The sequence below is a fragment of the Castanea sativa genome, chromosome 1 (assembly GCF_040712315.1).
Source record: "Castanea sativa cultivar Marrone di Chiusa Pesio chromosome 1, ASM4071231v1".
Lineage (NCBI taxonomy): Eukaryota > Viridiplantae > Streptophyta > Magnoliopsida > Fagales > Fagaceae > Castanea > Castanea sativa.
In genome coordinates, this window is record NC_134013.1 from 88474412 (window position 1) to 88489776 (window position 15365).

The following is a 15365-nucleotide window of genomic DNA, read 5'->3' on the forward strand; positions in this document are numbered from 1 at the left end:
AATAACATAATATTATAGCGTAAAGTTACCTCTAAATCCAAAACCAACTTATTAAATGTTTTTCTAAAATATAAGAATAAAATGTTTTGCTGCCCTCCAATTGAATGTGTTTATTGTGAACTTGCAATTCATAGGACTTGATCAGCCAGGAAGAATATTTTGTTTTTAGTTTTAATAAAATTAATTTAGACGAAATAGATAAAGAAAAAAAAAATCATTTTAATTTTGAATTAAGTTTATGTATTTTGGGCTTAAGCCCACAAGACATTAAAAAAAAAAAGCCCACGAGACACTATCACCTCAGAGGCTCAGGCCCCAGACCTTAAACCCTAACCCCTTCTTCTTCAGAATCTCCTTCTCCGCCTTCTCAAAACTCATTCATTCTTTCGTACATCATTTTACAGAGAGAGAGAGAGAGAGAGAGAGAGAGAGATGAAGATTAAGGAGGAAAAGAAGAAAAGGCAAAGTGTTCGAAATTCCAAATCCGAAGAAGCAGAAGAAGAACAGCCTTCAATCACTGAACGAAATAAACTCAAACAAAAACAAAAACAATTACCATCTCATTCCGATTCTGATTCTGATTCTGATTCTGATCCTGATTACGGTTCTCCTTACGTTTCTGATTCTGAGGTAATTACTTCCTCTCTCTCTCTCTCTCTCAACTTCGATACGCCACTGTTTGTTTCTCTGGAAAAAAAAAAAAATTTCTTTTGCTTTCTCGAGAAATTTTTTGAAAACAATATTTAATTAAGGACTTGGTTACCTCTCTACTGTCAGTGAATTCGAGCTTAGATACGCAATGGCTTTCACTTTAAAAAAATATATTTTTTGAAAATTTAGGTTCACGAGCACACTTATTCTTCATCCGAGAGCTTTTGTTTTCTCTGTTGTATCATCTCCGGCCACCGGAATCTGGCCGGAGTGGCTATCGGAATGGAGTGGCATGCTTCATTTTCCGATAACAGCCATTTCTTCTTCAATAATCTTTGGTTTGATTTCCAATTTATTGTTTAAGTATCTTATTAGATTCAAAATTCAATTTTTTTTTAAAAATAGTAAATTATTGAGCTTTTGAAGCTTAGGGTTTGTAAGCAGTACGAAAATGTAAAAAGAAACTGAAAAGCATTGAACTGATTGAGCTTAATGCAGCTGTTAAAGGTTAGCGGTGTTTTGAAGTATACAAGTAAACGGATTTTCGCGACTTGTTGTTTGAGTTTATTCATTGTTTCTCTGTTTTTGTTTGCTTTAATGTTTTTTTGAAGATAATTCAAGTCACCAGCTAGTGCTTTGTTTACGTTGCATTTGGTTTTTACATATTAGGTATCGTTTTACGTTTATTTCTTTCGAGAATTCGAGTGTCGAGCTTGGTGGTGCAAATATATGAAGGAGATATCTATTGGTGTTTTGGATTTGTTGATATGTCAATAAAAATTTATGGGATTTCTATGTTTGTTGAATTTTATGGGTAAATTGGCTTTGGTGGTTCTAGGATTTTTCAGAGGATGGTGACTTTGATGGATCATTGAGTGATTCAGAAGCTGGAGAAAGTGGATCGTCTGGAGATGAGGTACACGGTAATTGCCTTCGTTTTGTTTTCTTTGTATGCTTAATTAACAGGAAGGTGATGAAAAAGATAGGAGATATAAATTATCAAGTTCAGTGAATGAAAAGAAATAGCTTTGAGTTAAGAAGATTAATTTTTTGTATTTATCAATCTACAATATGTATTTTAATCAATTACATGTGTAAGGATTCTTTTTGTTGCTTCATCTATTTGATTTGTGTTGATTCAAATCAATCTGAATAATCAAAGTGCAAATCTTACTATTACAAGTCTAATTTTTAGATCATTATATTATGCCTCTCTCCTGCGTAGGTTACATTTAATGTGTCATGATCAAACAAAAGGCCAGCATATTTGAAAATTTAATTACTTATCTTCTTTTCTTTTTTTTTTTTGGCTACTTTTACTCAAAAACTGTACAGAAATAAATAGGTTTTCTCTGCCCTTCTTGTTTAATGTTGTGAAATTTCATGCTTCTCTGTAGCCTGAAAACTTTTGGTTTTGTGCTCTGCAATATTTTAATATCTTTGGCAGGGTGTTGTCGACTCAGATGTTGATGATGGCTTGCACAATGATCAAGAAAATCAAAGCAACAGCTCTGAATCCCATCAAGGAGTTGAAGAGAGTGATTCCTCTGAGGATGAGGTCTATTGATTTATATATTAATTTAGTTATTTTTTTGGTGTTGTAATGAATAAAATTTTAAGTTATCAAGTTTATCCTGTCTGACTGTAATATTCTTGCTTTTTTCAGGTGGCTCCTCGAAATACAGTTGGAGATGTTCCCTTGGTATGGTATAAGGATGAGGAGCATATTGGATATGACCTTAATGGGAAGAAGATAAAGAAGAGAACGCGAAAAGATAAAGTAGAATCATTTCTTGAAAGTGCTGATGATGCAAAAAATTGGTTAGTCTATTGATCAAAATTATCATTTTTCTCATTGTTGCAGTCATTATTTTCTTGAAAGTACTGATGAAGAGTTCTAAGCCAAGGTCTCTTTGGAGAAACTATATATTTGATTATGGTGTTATTTTATTACTTTTCAGGCTCAAGGTTTATGATGAGTATAATGATGAGGAAGTAGAGGTGACAAAAAAAGAGCTCAAACTTATTAATAGATTGCTCAAAGGAAAGGCACCACATTCTGACTTTGATCCTTATGCGGTGTGTAGTTGCCATTCATTCTGCGCTCTTCAATTTCAGATGGATGTCAATATTGGCTTCTGACAAATGATATACTTAATTTTATGCTTGAAGTTTAATTATTATTATTTTTCCAAATGCAGCCATATGTTGATTGGTTTAAATGGGATGATGCCAAGCATCCACTCTCAAATGCACCGGAACCGAAGAGGCGGTTCATTCCTTCAAAATGGGAAAGTAAGAAGGTATGGCATTTTGAATATGTGTGGCTTCTTTGTAATGTAAGATCATAGCAAGTTGGCAACGTATGGGTGCTTTATTACTTCATATACCTTAGATTTCATTTCTTTTGAAGGTCGATGATCTCAAAACAAAGAAATGTTTGGACCTTTGAGTTGAATCAATCCATATTTCATGCCCTGCACTTTCTTTTACAAATCACAGGTTGTTAAGCTTGTTAGAGCAATTCGTATGGGATTAATAAAGCGTGACAAGCCAAAAGAAGAACAACAATTCTATCATTTGTGGGGAGATGATTCCAGCTCAACAGAGAAGGCTAATCATTTATCTTTCATTCCCGCACCAAAGTCAAAATTACCAGGTATTAGTTTAAGTCATCTTCTGGATTTTATAATTTTACATTAGATAATTTATGTGAAGAAACTTGAGCAACAACTTTAATCTATATTCGCTTTTTAGGCCATGAAGAATCGTATAACCCTTCTTTAGAATACATCCCAACACAAGAAGAGATTAATTCTTATCAATTGATGTTTGAGGAAGATCGTCCTAAGTTTATACCTAGAAGGTAATGCATGATGTGACTTTGTGTAATAAATGTCTATTTTTGTCTCTCTTGTTTGATTGTTGAGCCTGAGACATCTAATCAATGTCAATTTGATTAGGTATACATCCTTGAGAAGTATCCCAGCATATGATAATGCTGTTAAGGATGTTTTTGAACGTTGTTTGGATCTATACTTGTGCCCTAGAGTTCGGAAGAAACGTGTAAGTGGAAGGCCCCAATTTGGGGAAAATTTTTATTGGTTCTGTTTAGATTGCCTTTGATGGTCATTTTGCAAGGTCATCAAATTTGTATGTTCTTCTAATCTTATGATGGTGATCAAATTAATTAAAAGTAATCCTATTTATGTCCCAGATTAATATTGATCCAGAATCTTTGAAACCCAAACTACCAAGTCGAAGGGATCTTAAGCCTTACCCTGTTACATGTTATCTTGAGTACAAAGGTCACACGGATGCTGTTGTGTCAATTTCCATTGAAGCTTCTGGACAGTGGCTTGCTTCAGGTTTGGATGCAACTCATTGATATTAATTGCATTTTTATTTAGGCAGCTAGACAAGAGTTTAGTTGGATATGGGCCTCATAATTTTTTATTGTTCACAAAGGTTCGCTTGATGGAACTGTACGAATTTGGGAGGTTGAAACTGGTAGATGTCTTAGAGTCTGGGAGTTTGAAGAACCAGTTAAATTTGTGGCTTGGAATCCTCTGCGTGAGATTCCTATTGTAGCTGTCTCTGTGTAAGGCTTATTAATTTGGTTTATTGTTTCTTTTCCGGGTTTTAAAAAAATGCTGAAAACTGCTTTGCCTGTCAGTGTAAATCAACTAGTGTATGTTTTTCAGGGGACAAGAGGTATTTATTTTGAATACTGGTTTAGGAGATGAAGAAGAACAGAAAAAGATAAAAGAACTCCTCCATTTTGAGACACCTGTAGCACCAGATGATTCTGGTCAGTATGAAATATCTGTTACTTTCAATATCCTAGATTAAATTAATTTTTTAACTAAATCTATATCAAATCAAATTGTCTGACCTTTGCATGATATGTTTCATGAAAATTAGGCGACAAGGTGTCCGTTGCAAGCTGGCATCAAGATGATAAGCATGAAGGAATCAGGTTAAGGCATTTTAAGGTACTTAAGCTTTTAAACCAACTACCCTGTCTGGAACCATTCCAGTCCTGCCTTTATCCTGATAGTGTAGAATTTTTCTGATAGAGTTAGACTCAATCCATTTACAGAAAGAAAAATATAATTGTTTTATTTGTTCTGCTGTTACAGACAGTATCTTCAGTGGAGTGGCATCGTAAGGGAGACTACTTTTCAACAGTCATGCCAGCTGATATCCTTTTTCCATTCTTATTGATTATGTATCACTATTTCTTAGATTAGGGGAAAAAAATAATATTTCTTATATGATATGCTTGAATAACTCTTCTATTTGTCAAGTGAAAGTCTTCTGATATGTTCCTCTAGTCATGTAAAAATTAGTGATTCATGAGTTTGACCCCTTATTTGATATATAGGATACCCTTACTGATGTCAAAACATCAATGCCCTTTTTGATTATTGATCTGTTGCATGTTCATTGTCTGAAGAGCAGGTCAGATAGTTCTTTTTATAAATCTGCTTGGTCCAATGGGGCTTTTTTTTGGTGGGGGCAGGAATGCGAACTTGGTCATAGTTTTTAATCATGCTTTTTTTAGACATGTTCTTTCGGGATGAGGTATACCTAGATTGTTGGCAAGAAATCTTATAATCACCTTTATCAATATGCTTCTTTCTTAAATGGATCATAGTGGCTGTGTTGCCTCTGCCTGCTCAGCTTTTTAAGAAACTTTATTTAACTGAAGGTTGAACTTCATTTTACCTAGTGAATAAAAATTCCATACAATTAAATGCGGTTAAGTAAATGTGAAAAGCAATTCATGGAAATATGATATAGACCTACTGGCATGTGCACATACCTGCAGTCTTGTGCGCGCACACACCCACCGGTTGCATGCAGGGGTCTGAAATGAAGAAAGGGGTACTTTAAATATGACATGCCATTATCTGAGCATGGAACTTTATCTAATTGATCATTTTTTGCTAGTTGAGCGTAGTCTGATAAATATGGAATTATTTGTTTTCATCTCTTTGGATTTTCTTGACTTTTTAATTACGCGAATCAAGAGCTGTTCTTATACACCAGCTCTCTAAGAAGCATACACAAAGAATTCCATTCAAGCTGCGTGGACTTCCAGTTTCATCTCTATTCCATCCTACAAAAAAAATCTTTTTCATTTCAACAAAGAAGAATGTTCGTGCTTATGATCTGCAGAAACAAAAGCTTATCAAAAAGCTCGAGACTGGACTCCGTGAAGTCTCTTCCATTTCTGTTCATCCTGGGGGTATGTTTCCAATCTTTTTTCCTATATCACATCTTTTACATTGTGGATAAAATTTAATTTTATTAGATTTTATTTTGTTGATGTATTTTGGAAACAATCAATCACAATCTATCTTCTCAATTTATCTGAGGTTTGCTTTCCATGCAGGTGACAATATAATTGTGGGGAGCAGAGAGGGAAAATTGTGTTGGTTTGACATGGATCTTTCATCTAAACCTTACAGAATTCTAAAGTATGTTTCTGGACAAAACTATAAATGATTAGAAGTTAATGATAAATGATCTTTCCATTTGAAAACTGTGCCTTTCCTTTATTTAAATACTTTATTTGAGGTTTTTCTGCAATGATTATGATAATTATCTATTTTTTCTGTGAATTATCATTGATGTTATGGTAACAGGCACATTGATCATTTGATTGCAATTATTTAGAAAACAAATATTTTGTAATCTACAATACATGTATCCTCCAATATATTTTTGTCAGTATGGTGATGAGTTTCCTAACGTGTGTGAGAATTTCTCAGGTGTCATCCAAAAGATATTACCAATGTTGCCTTCCATCGCTCATATCCCCTTTTTGCTTCATGCTCTGATGACTGCACTGCATATGTTTTTCATGGCATGGTTTATTCAGATCTCAACCAGAATCCTCTTATTGTCCCACTCGAAATTCTTAGAGGCCATACAAGCTCAAATGGGAGAGGTGAGAATTTTCAAGATTAGTTATTTATTTTGTCTGGTGGTTGAGTATGAAAGTGAAGATTTAAAAAGGAACAGCAACAATTATTAAAAAAAAAAACAGCAACAGTTTGACTGATTTTATTATTTTTTGTTTACTGGAAAGAGTTGAAGACATTTAATTAAATACAGCCATTATATAACCCACACACACACACACACACACACACACACACACACATCAACAAGTGTGTGTATTTCTGTATTAAACCCCACTCTGAAACCAAGTATACAGAAAACTTGATTTGAAACTCAATTGGACCTTCTATGGTTCTATTGACCAAGTTTCTTTGTGAGAGGCTAACCAGTCTCAGGCTCTCAGCTCCATTCATGATCTTGCTCAACAATAATCTTCTTCACATGGTTCTCGATTTTGGCATGGCCTAGGGATGACGGTATCAAGGCAAACCTAGATGACCCATTATTTTTGTACATCGCTTATAAAGGCATATACTGAGGTTTATTATCGCAAAATAATAATAATAATAATGGTTAAAAAAAAACAGATGTCACTCTTGTTAGTATAGGAGTCTAATATGTAGGCATTCAATATGATTTTTATTTTAATTCCTCCTTCCAGTATGGTTAGTCCTTTGTTTTTGTTTTTGTTTTTATTTTTATTTTAGTTCTAGGATGTCCCTAAATATAGTTTTCTTCGAAAAGTCAATGGATAAACTCTTAGTTACTTTCCTAATTTACCTTTACTTTATTTGAAAAGTTAATACTCCTTTTTCATTTGTTTATTAGAGTTCAAATTAAGTAGGATAGTTTGGAAATTTTATATCTTTTTATTTGAATGAAAACTTATTTAAATGAATGACTTTCTCCTAGAAACTTAAAATTTCTAAATAGGACCAAAAGTGTGGGAGATGAAGAGAGTATTATTTTGTTGTGTTTGCTTCTATATAGGGCTTTTGAATATGTCATACATAAAAACAGTGTGTATCATGTTGATTAGAAATTTATATAAATGCCATTGATTAATGGCTGTATTGCAGGAGTAATGGATTGTAAGTTCCATCCAAGGCAGCCTTGGTTATTCACTGCTGGTGCTGATTCAGTGATCAAACTTTACTGTCATTAAGAGGGAAAAGTGACACGCACTGAAGCGCGTTGCAAACACAGCAATCATAGGGGATCCGTCTCCTGAGTCTCAGGAGAGAGACCTGAAGTTTTGTTGGCAAATGTACTGTTTCATTGTTGGAGAGAAATTAATTGTTGCCTGAGTTTCTGGCTTCAGTTCAGTGTTTGGTGAACATGATCCAATTATAATTTTTGACAAAGCATGTAACTTATAATTCAGTTTTTGTTATTATTTTATTACAATTTTGGGAAGAATGTCCCATATTTTTCTTGAATTCTAGAACAGCGCATCTGAAACATATATAAGCACGTAACTTATATATTATTATTATTATTATTATTATTATTATATAAACCCATTGATTTTCACTCTTGCAGTGTGGAACAATGCAGTTCATAGACAATCTCAAGCGGTCTATTCCCAAGCAATGTTCCAATATGGTTGCATTCCCGAAAATGTTTCTCATTTACATTTCTGGCACTGTTTTGCAAGGTGAAGGACTTTGTAGCCTTTCTTGATTTAGATGACCAAATCACCTAGCTCGTTACACTTCAATTTGGCAAAATTTATTTTAGCTATCAATAAGCTACTAGCTGAGGTCCCAACTAAGTTACAAGTATCCAAACTTGTGTGTATAAAATCTGTGTTCTCTATGTCTTGTTTCGATAATCCATTAGATCAATCCACGCATTCTTGATGCAAGACAGATAAACCAAGCACAAAAAAGATTGGAGTTGCTGTTTTATAGACCAAGCCATATAAATTGCAATAAAAAGATTTTTAGTTTAAGCAAAGCGAAGGCATTTTAAATCTATTACATTGATTGTTACTTGCCCATTACAATTTGCAGAACCAAAATTTGCATATCTCTTTTGCTTGTATTTGTTCTGGGGACGGAGGAAGCACAGAAAAATTCTATTATAGTGTTGACACGCCATGAAAGTCTGACGGAGTCTTGCTTAGAGTTCTTAATTTTAGATGTATCACAAATCCTGGATCTACCACACATTTTCGAACAAAGTATTTTCATATAACTCCTCAAACACCAATCATCCTTTTGGTTGAACCAAAATCAAGTTCAGATACTAAATAGGCCAAAACAAATTTAACATTAAAGTTTGAACTTGGAAAAGGCTAACAGTTTCTTCAGCAAGCCTAACTTTCCTTTAACAAGAATTTTCTCAACTTTGTTAGCCCACTAAGAATACGTTTGGATCCAGCTTCTTTTAGCTGCGTTCACGTTTTTTTTTTGTTTTTTTTTTTTTCAACGCGTGTTTGTTACTGTTCATTGGCCATGAACAGTGATTTTAGGCCAATGAACAGTAACTTCTGGAATGAACAGTATTTTTTACCCCTTTAAAAATTATTTTGCTACAGTGTTTTCAGTTTTCAGCAATAAGTTCTATCCAAACGGACTCTAAATATTATAAAACTGTACATATTACATGAAACTATCACAAAAGTTTTAAAGAGTTGTATAGATGCTCCTTACTTGCAAGATGCTCTGATAAAAAATCGCATGAATATAATAGGTTTTTTTTTTTTTTTTGGTTTCTCCCTGGGATTTTATAGAAGTTGAACTGCTGCAATTGCTGGAATTTTCTCTCGCAGTTTCTGTGTAACAGCAACACGAACAGTCATCACCCCTGCAGCTGGTCCCATTATCCTTACTTTGACTATTGGTTCCTCAATTGCCACCAGTTCAAGAGATCCACCAACTGCCCCTACCAGATAGGGCCTGATTTCTTCAAGAACCTGAAATGGACAAGACAAGTATGATAGACAAAAATTTAAACAAGCACCTAAAAAATAGAGAAAGAGGAGGGTTGGAAAGGGGGGGAGGGAGGATGAATTTGCAACCCTGCCGTTGGAGTAAGGAACATAAAAGCAAGCTTTGGCAACAACTCAAAAACAAAACCTAAATATGTCACAGGTGGTAGGGAGTCCACATAGCAGTTCAACCATCAAAGAACGGATTCAACAGATTTAGCAAAAATTCTGAAATTCACTATTTAAGATCACACTCAACCCAAAAGAGAATCCTAGCTTTTAGCCACAGATAACTTAAGTTTCTTGGTAATGCATCACTATCATGTATCAACTATTTACAGATTTAGTTTTTCCAAGTCTTTAAGTTCTTAACTAAGCCCATTTACAAGAACCTGAAATGGACAAGACAAGTATGATAGACAAAAATTTAAACAAGCACCTAAAAAATAGAGAAAGAGGAGGGTTGGAGAGGGGGGAGAGAGGATGAATTTGCAACCCTGCCGTTGGAGTAAGCAACATAAAAGCAAGCTTTGGCAACAACTCAAAAACAAAACCTAAATATGTCACAGATGGTAGGGAGTCCACATAGCAGTTCAACCATCAAAGAACGGATTCAATAGATTTAGCAAAAATTCTGAATTTCACTATTTAAGATCACACTCAACCCAAAAGAGAATCCTAGCTTTTAGCCACAGATAACTTAAGTTGCTTGGTAATGCATCACTATCATGTATCAACTATTTACAGATTTAGTTTTTCCAAGTCCTTAAGTTCTTAACTAAGCCCATTTTCTACTTGTTCACTATCGTGAACCTTGTGTTTTTTCATACTTATCATTTTTCAATAAAACATTTTCTTACCTATCAAAAAAATTAAGTTCTTAACTAAGCCCTACAACAAATGCTTTTACCTTATTTAATGAAATTCATCATTGCCTCTCCAGAAAAACTACTTAAAAGCCAACGAAGATGAAGGACCCTCTTAATATCATCACCACAGCTTCAGCCCCTAGTGGCCGATCACTTGGTAAGAGTCAAGTGACAGCGATGTTAACCTATTAGGTATCAATTCTGTATGCTTCCATAGCCAACAACCAAGACTTTGGATATATACTATAGAATGGTGTAAAAGAATACATGTGGTTGAATCTTACAAGATTTTTGGAACAAAGGTTTGGTTGTTGTTGTTATGAAACAATTTTTACGTTCCATATATTCAAAACTCATAACAATTTGAATTAATGTATCTCCTTGATTCCCCCTCTCAATTTTATTCCACTTGTTCAGCCCAAGTGAAATATGGCTTCTTTTTCAAATCATTATTGTGTTCCGACTCTTAGTCTCTTACTCTCTCACCCTTCTGTATGACAAGTATTATTGAAGGCAAAACCAGAAAAATAACACAATTTTTGCATTTCAGCAATGCAATACTATCTATGCAGTCCAATGGTATGGTAAGAAAATTTACAAAGCAAAGAGGGTGAAGGTTTGAGTGCTCTAATGGCTGTGATATAACAATAATGCATGATTTTTTACTGAAAATTAAATACTACCTTCTCTATATTTTCTTCATTCAGCTCAAGGCCAGATTCTTCATCAGCTATTGGTTCCACTGCAACTATTTCAGGCATCTTTTCCATCAAACGACGCTCAATGCCCATTTTCATTGTCATAACAGAACTAGGACAAGAACCACAAGCTCCTTGTAGCTTCAACCGTACAACATTGCCATCAATCTCATGTAATGCCACATTTCCCCCATCTGCAATTAGATAAGGTCGGATTTCATCCAATACAGTTTCAACATTCTCTGCAGTTAGTGGCAATTCCAAAGCTGAATTTGGAGTAGCAACAGCCTTCACAACTGTAAAATATGCAATCAGAGAAAACTTTTAAGATCCAATAGGTTAAAAGTGAAATCACGGCCAACCCACAAATGACTTAACACCCTCCATAGAAAAAAATATGAAAAACATTTCATTACACATAAAACAAAAACCAATTCTCAATTTTAAGCTTAACGTTTCCAGAGGACTTGGTTTTTCATTTTGCTCTCATACTCAGACCAAGAAAAAATTTCTTTTTATAGGTCACATGATTTAATGGTAAATTTGGACAAGCCAAAATTTTGAAATAATTATCTCACTAACTTACATCACAATTTAAAAGTTACAACACAATTTTCCCAAAAGCTCCAACAGTTTACCTTGTACAGTCAAATTAATAATAATATTGATGGCTGAGTTTCAACATAATTTTGATCCAGTACAATTTCCACATATTTATTTAATGACAGATTTAAATACCAAGATCACCATTAACAATTAGTTGCAATTTTTGTGACAGAACAAATGGCAATGCTAATTACCATTTGTATGCTTCCTATAGGGAAAGTAGCTTATAGTACAAATGTCATATTTGGTCCTTAAAAGTTTATCCGATTTTTCTCAAGTTTCAAAAATAACAATTGAATGTTATAAAAACATAAAATGATCTAGTTGGGTCCTTAACTACACAAAACTCTTATGTGCAATCTGACTTGTAATTAAAAAAAAAATGGTCTAAATGTTGCACTTTTTAGTTTTTACCCATCTGTCTGTCGCGTGCATTTTTTTTAGAGCTCAGTCAGAAGAAGACCAAAATAACATTAATTGTAATACATCAATTAAAGAAGTAATAAAGAATTTAACTTATGATAGAATAAAAAATGGTGGAAAATAAAACTTATGGCTAACCCCGACTATTCTATTAAGGGTCCATAACCGAACCCAAAACTTTGAGACCAAGGCCTGGTTGTTGTTGTTGTTGTTGTTGTCGTCGTAATTAAAATATCTCTAAATAAACTAAGCAACTGAAACTAGCCCATAACAAATCATACTAAATTAGCTAAAAGCCTTCTGACTCCCAATTATTACATAGCCAAAATGCACATAATCATGGTCCACTATAATCAAGTACAAAAATTATTAGATTCTTCTTCTTCTTCTTCTTCTTTTCATTCAGAGTTAAAAAAAACTTTTAGTTTTGTAACATTAGCAATTTAGCAGAAAGATAGTCCACAAAAAAGTTTAAAAAAAAAAAAAAGCAAAAATGTTTTGAATTTGCATACACTTAGGTTTAATTTGATTGATCTAATTAAATTACTTTGGAATACAAACAGCTACAAAATTCAATGAAACAATCAACAGAAATCAACCAATTTGCCCTATTTTTCAATTCAAATAAAAAAAATACACCAACCTAAGCTGCGTGAACGAGATTGAACGGAACAGCGTGAGCTCCGCCGCACCGGATTATACCCTCTCGCGAGAGAAACATGTGTTCGAAACAATCTCCCACAACTCTGTCAACAAATTTTAGCTTCCGATTTAGAAAAATTGAAACCAAAAAAGAAGAAAAAAAAAATTAATGAAATTGATTCAGAGAGAGAGAGAGAGAGAGAGAGAGAGAGAGAACCTTGGAGGAGCGAGAAGAAGAGGAAGAAGAAGAGGAAGAGGGAGATTCTAGGGCTTGGAGGGATCTGCCGCAATACGACGCCGTATTCACCACCACAGTTTGCATCTCTGTTAGTCTCAACCGCTTTTCTATTCTTTTCTCTGAGCTAGTAATAGAAGAGCTGGGATTTCTTATTTTTTATTTTTTTTCTGACCTCATATATTGCCTTTTATTTTGCTTGGTTTTTCTTGGGAAACAAACAAGAAGCAGAGAAGAGAAGCGAAGAGAGCAGAAGAGAAGGACCAAAAGGGGAATCAAAACAGTCCCTCCAGTTATCTCGGGGAGTATCTTTCGCTATATTAATTTGGCGCCGCTAATTTCTTTTTCATTTATTTTTTATTTTTTATTTTTATTTTTTGAAGTTAGTCTTTCATGTAAATCAAAGGTCATAAGATATATTTTAAATCAAAATTTTTTATTATATATTTTCTTTTAAATTAAAAGTTTTCAGAAAAGAGTTTAATATATATATATATTTAGATTAAGTTAGAAGAGAAATTTTATTTTATATATAAAAAAATTATTTAAATTATCTAGGTTTTTTTTTTATTATGATAATCTTTTTTATTTTGTCAATTAAGTTATTATTAATTCATTAAAATATTTTAATTTGAAAATCATACTAATCATTTTTTTTTTTGTAGGAAAATTCATACTCATCTTGGTAATTCATTTTCATTAGCAGAGAGTGGTTAATAATATTTTGTGTTTATTTTCACCTACATAACTTTTTTTTTTAGCAGTCACTTCCTTGCTCTAAATAGAGATTTCTCCCTCTGCCTTCTTTGTCTTATAGTTGCTAAATTGATTTATAAACAAAAATTAGGTGAAATGCAGAGTTTAATAGTGGGTTTCTATTCTTCTCTGCTCAATTATCTAGAATAATATAAAATGAACAACATAGATGGATAAAGACATCAAATATAAATAATTTAATTATCACATACACAATATATATATATATATATATATATATATATATATATATATTATATGATAATTGAGAGGCTTTTGGTACAGGGTTTTAGCACCTGCTTTGAGAACAAGTGTGTTGCAATACAAGCTTCCTTTATAATAAGACCCCATCTATTGTGAGAAGAGTCACTTTCATAAAAAGGCTCTTCATCAGCTGAGAAGTTTACTCTCCTTTCTACTATGCGTAAGCAAGCTCCATACATGCCCAACCATCGCACACAAGTGACAAGACTATATCCTAGCCAAGCACACCTACTGATGATAATTGAGAGGCTTTTGGTACGGGGTTTTAGCACCTGCTTTGAGAACAAGTGTGTTGCAATACAAGCTTCCTTTATAATAAGACCCCATCTATTGTGAGAAGAGTCACTTTCATAAAAAGGCTCTTCATCAGCTAAGAATTTTTTTAGGTTCTAAGGCATCCACGTCAGTATGTGCAAATTTTTTTCCATTTTACACATCTAAAACCTACTTTTTCTATTTTACACGCGTATTTTTACAAAACACCCACATCAATTTGTCTATTATACACATTTATTTAAATAAAATATTCATTTCTTTAACCCTATGAATAGTAACCGTGAGAGCAAGGTGAGAAAGGAAATGAGAAAAAGAGTGAGGAGAGAAAAAAAATAAAAAAATTATTTACACAATGAACAGTAACCATATATATATGCACGGTTACTGTTCATTTACAAAATTATTGTGTATATTTAGACATTTTTACAAAGACTGTTGTGGGGAGTTTTGGGTTAAAATGTATAAAATAAAATACTTTTTATAATTTAGAAGACTATCCACGAGCTGATGTAGTTGCTTTAATAATTTTACTCTCCTTTCTACTATGCGTAAGCAAGCTCCATATATGCCCAACCATCGCACACAAGTGACAAGACTATATCCTAGCCAAGCACACCTACTGAAGGTAGCTACAGTCAATAACAATTCACCAACCTAAATTTAATTAATTGACAAAATTAAAAGCTTGATACCTAATCTAAAATATGATATATAAATTTTAGGTATCTTTACATATTTTTTCCCAAATTTTGGTTGGGAGATTTCTGTCTTTCTTTCTTTTATATGTCAACCAGTTTTTTTTTTTGTTTTTTTTTTCCTTTTAAAAAAATCTTTATATTGGACCATTGGTTGTAACAGGTCAAGTTTCACCCAAAATAGATTACATTGAGTGAAGGATGTCAAAAAATGTTGCTAACCAACAAATTAAAATAAGCCAACTACATCATGGGGATATTTGCAGACTAATATAGTGACTAGATCTAATATAGCAAGTTAAAACGTGTTTCAAAGAAATTTGGAAACTAGCATAACGAGTTTTAGAAACTTGAGTTCGATATAAAACTCGACTCTTAAAAACTCGTTTTCTACTTGTTGAG

The 15365-nt window shown here is 33.3% G+C and overlaps 2 protein-coding genes across 4 annotated transcripts; one reads left to right on the forward strand and one right to left on the reverse strand.

The window, feature by feature from the left end:
* The first annotated feature begins 344 nt into the window (after positions 1-344).
* LOC142622083 (ribosome biogenesis protein BOP1 homolog) lies at positions 345-8075 on the forward strand. Of its 3 annotated transcripts, none has more exons than XM_075795514.1 (18): positions 345-630; positions 1490-1574; positions 2115-2209; positions 2318-2472; positions 2613-2730; positions 2853-2954; positions 3154-3310; positions 3409-3517; positions 3615-3717; positions 3869-4019; positions 4120-4252; positions 4356-4462; positions 4576-4646; positions 4794-4854; positions 5678-5905; positions 6053-6137; positions 6432-6610; positions 7644-8075. In XM_075795514.1, exons 1-18 carry the CDS (start codon positions 433-435, stop codon positions 7727-7729), a joined length of 2223 nt encoding a protein of 740 aa, XP_075651629.1. In that variant the 5' UTR covers positions 345-432; the 3' UTR covers positions 7730-8075. The 3 variants fall into 3 exon arrangements, with proteins under 3 accessions (XP_075651629.1, XP_075651628.1, XP_075651630.1); XM_075795513.1 differs by having other exon boundaries at positions 1490-1567; positions 2099-2209; XM_075795515.1 differs by lacking the exon at positions 345-630 and having other exon boundaries at positions 2099-2209.
* A 709-nt stretch (positions 8076-8784) lies between these two features.
* LOC142622776 (nifU-like protein 2, chloroplastic) lies at positions 8785-13272 on the reverse strand. The gene is made up of 5 exons (XM_075796309.1): positions 12955-13272; positions 12739-12841; positions 11052-11362; positions 9146-9484; positions 8785-8927 (listed from the first exon to the last, which is right to left on the reverse strand). The coding sequence occupies exons 1-4, from the start codon at positions 13057-13059 to the stop codon at positions 9296-9298; spliced, it is 708 nt and encodes a 235-aa protein (XP_075652424.1). The 5' UTR covers positions 13060-13272; the 3' UTR covers positions 8785-8927; positions 9146-9295.
* Between the last annotated feature and the right edge of the window lie 2093 nt (positions 13273-15365).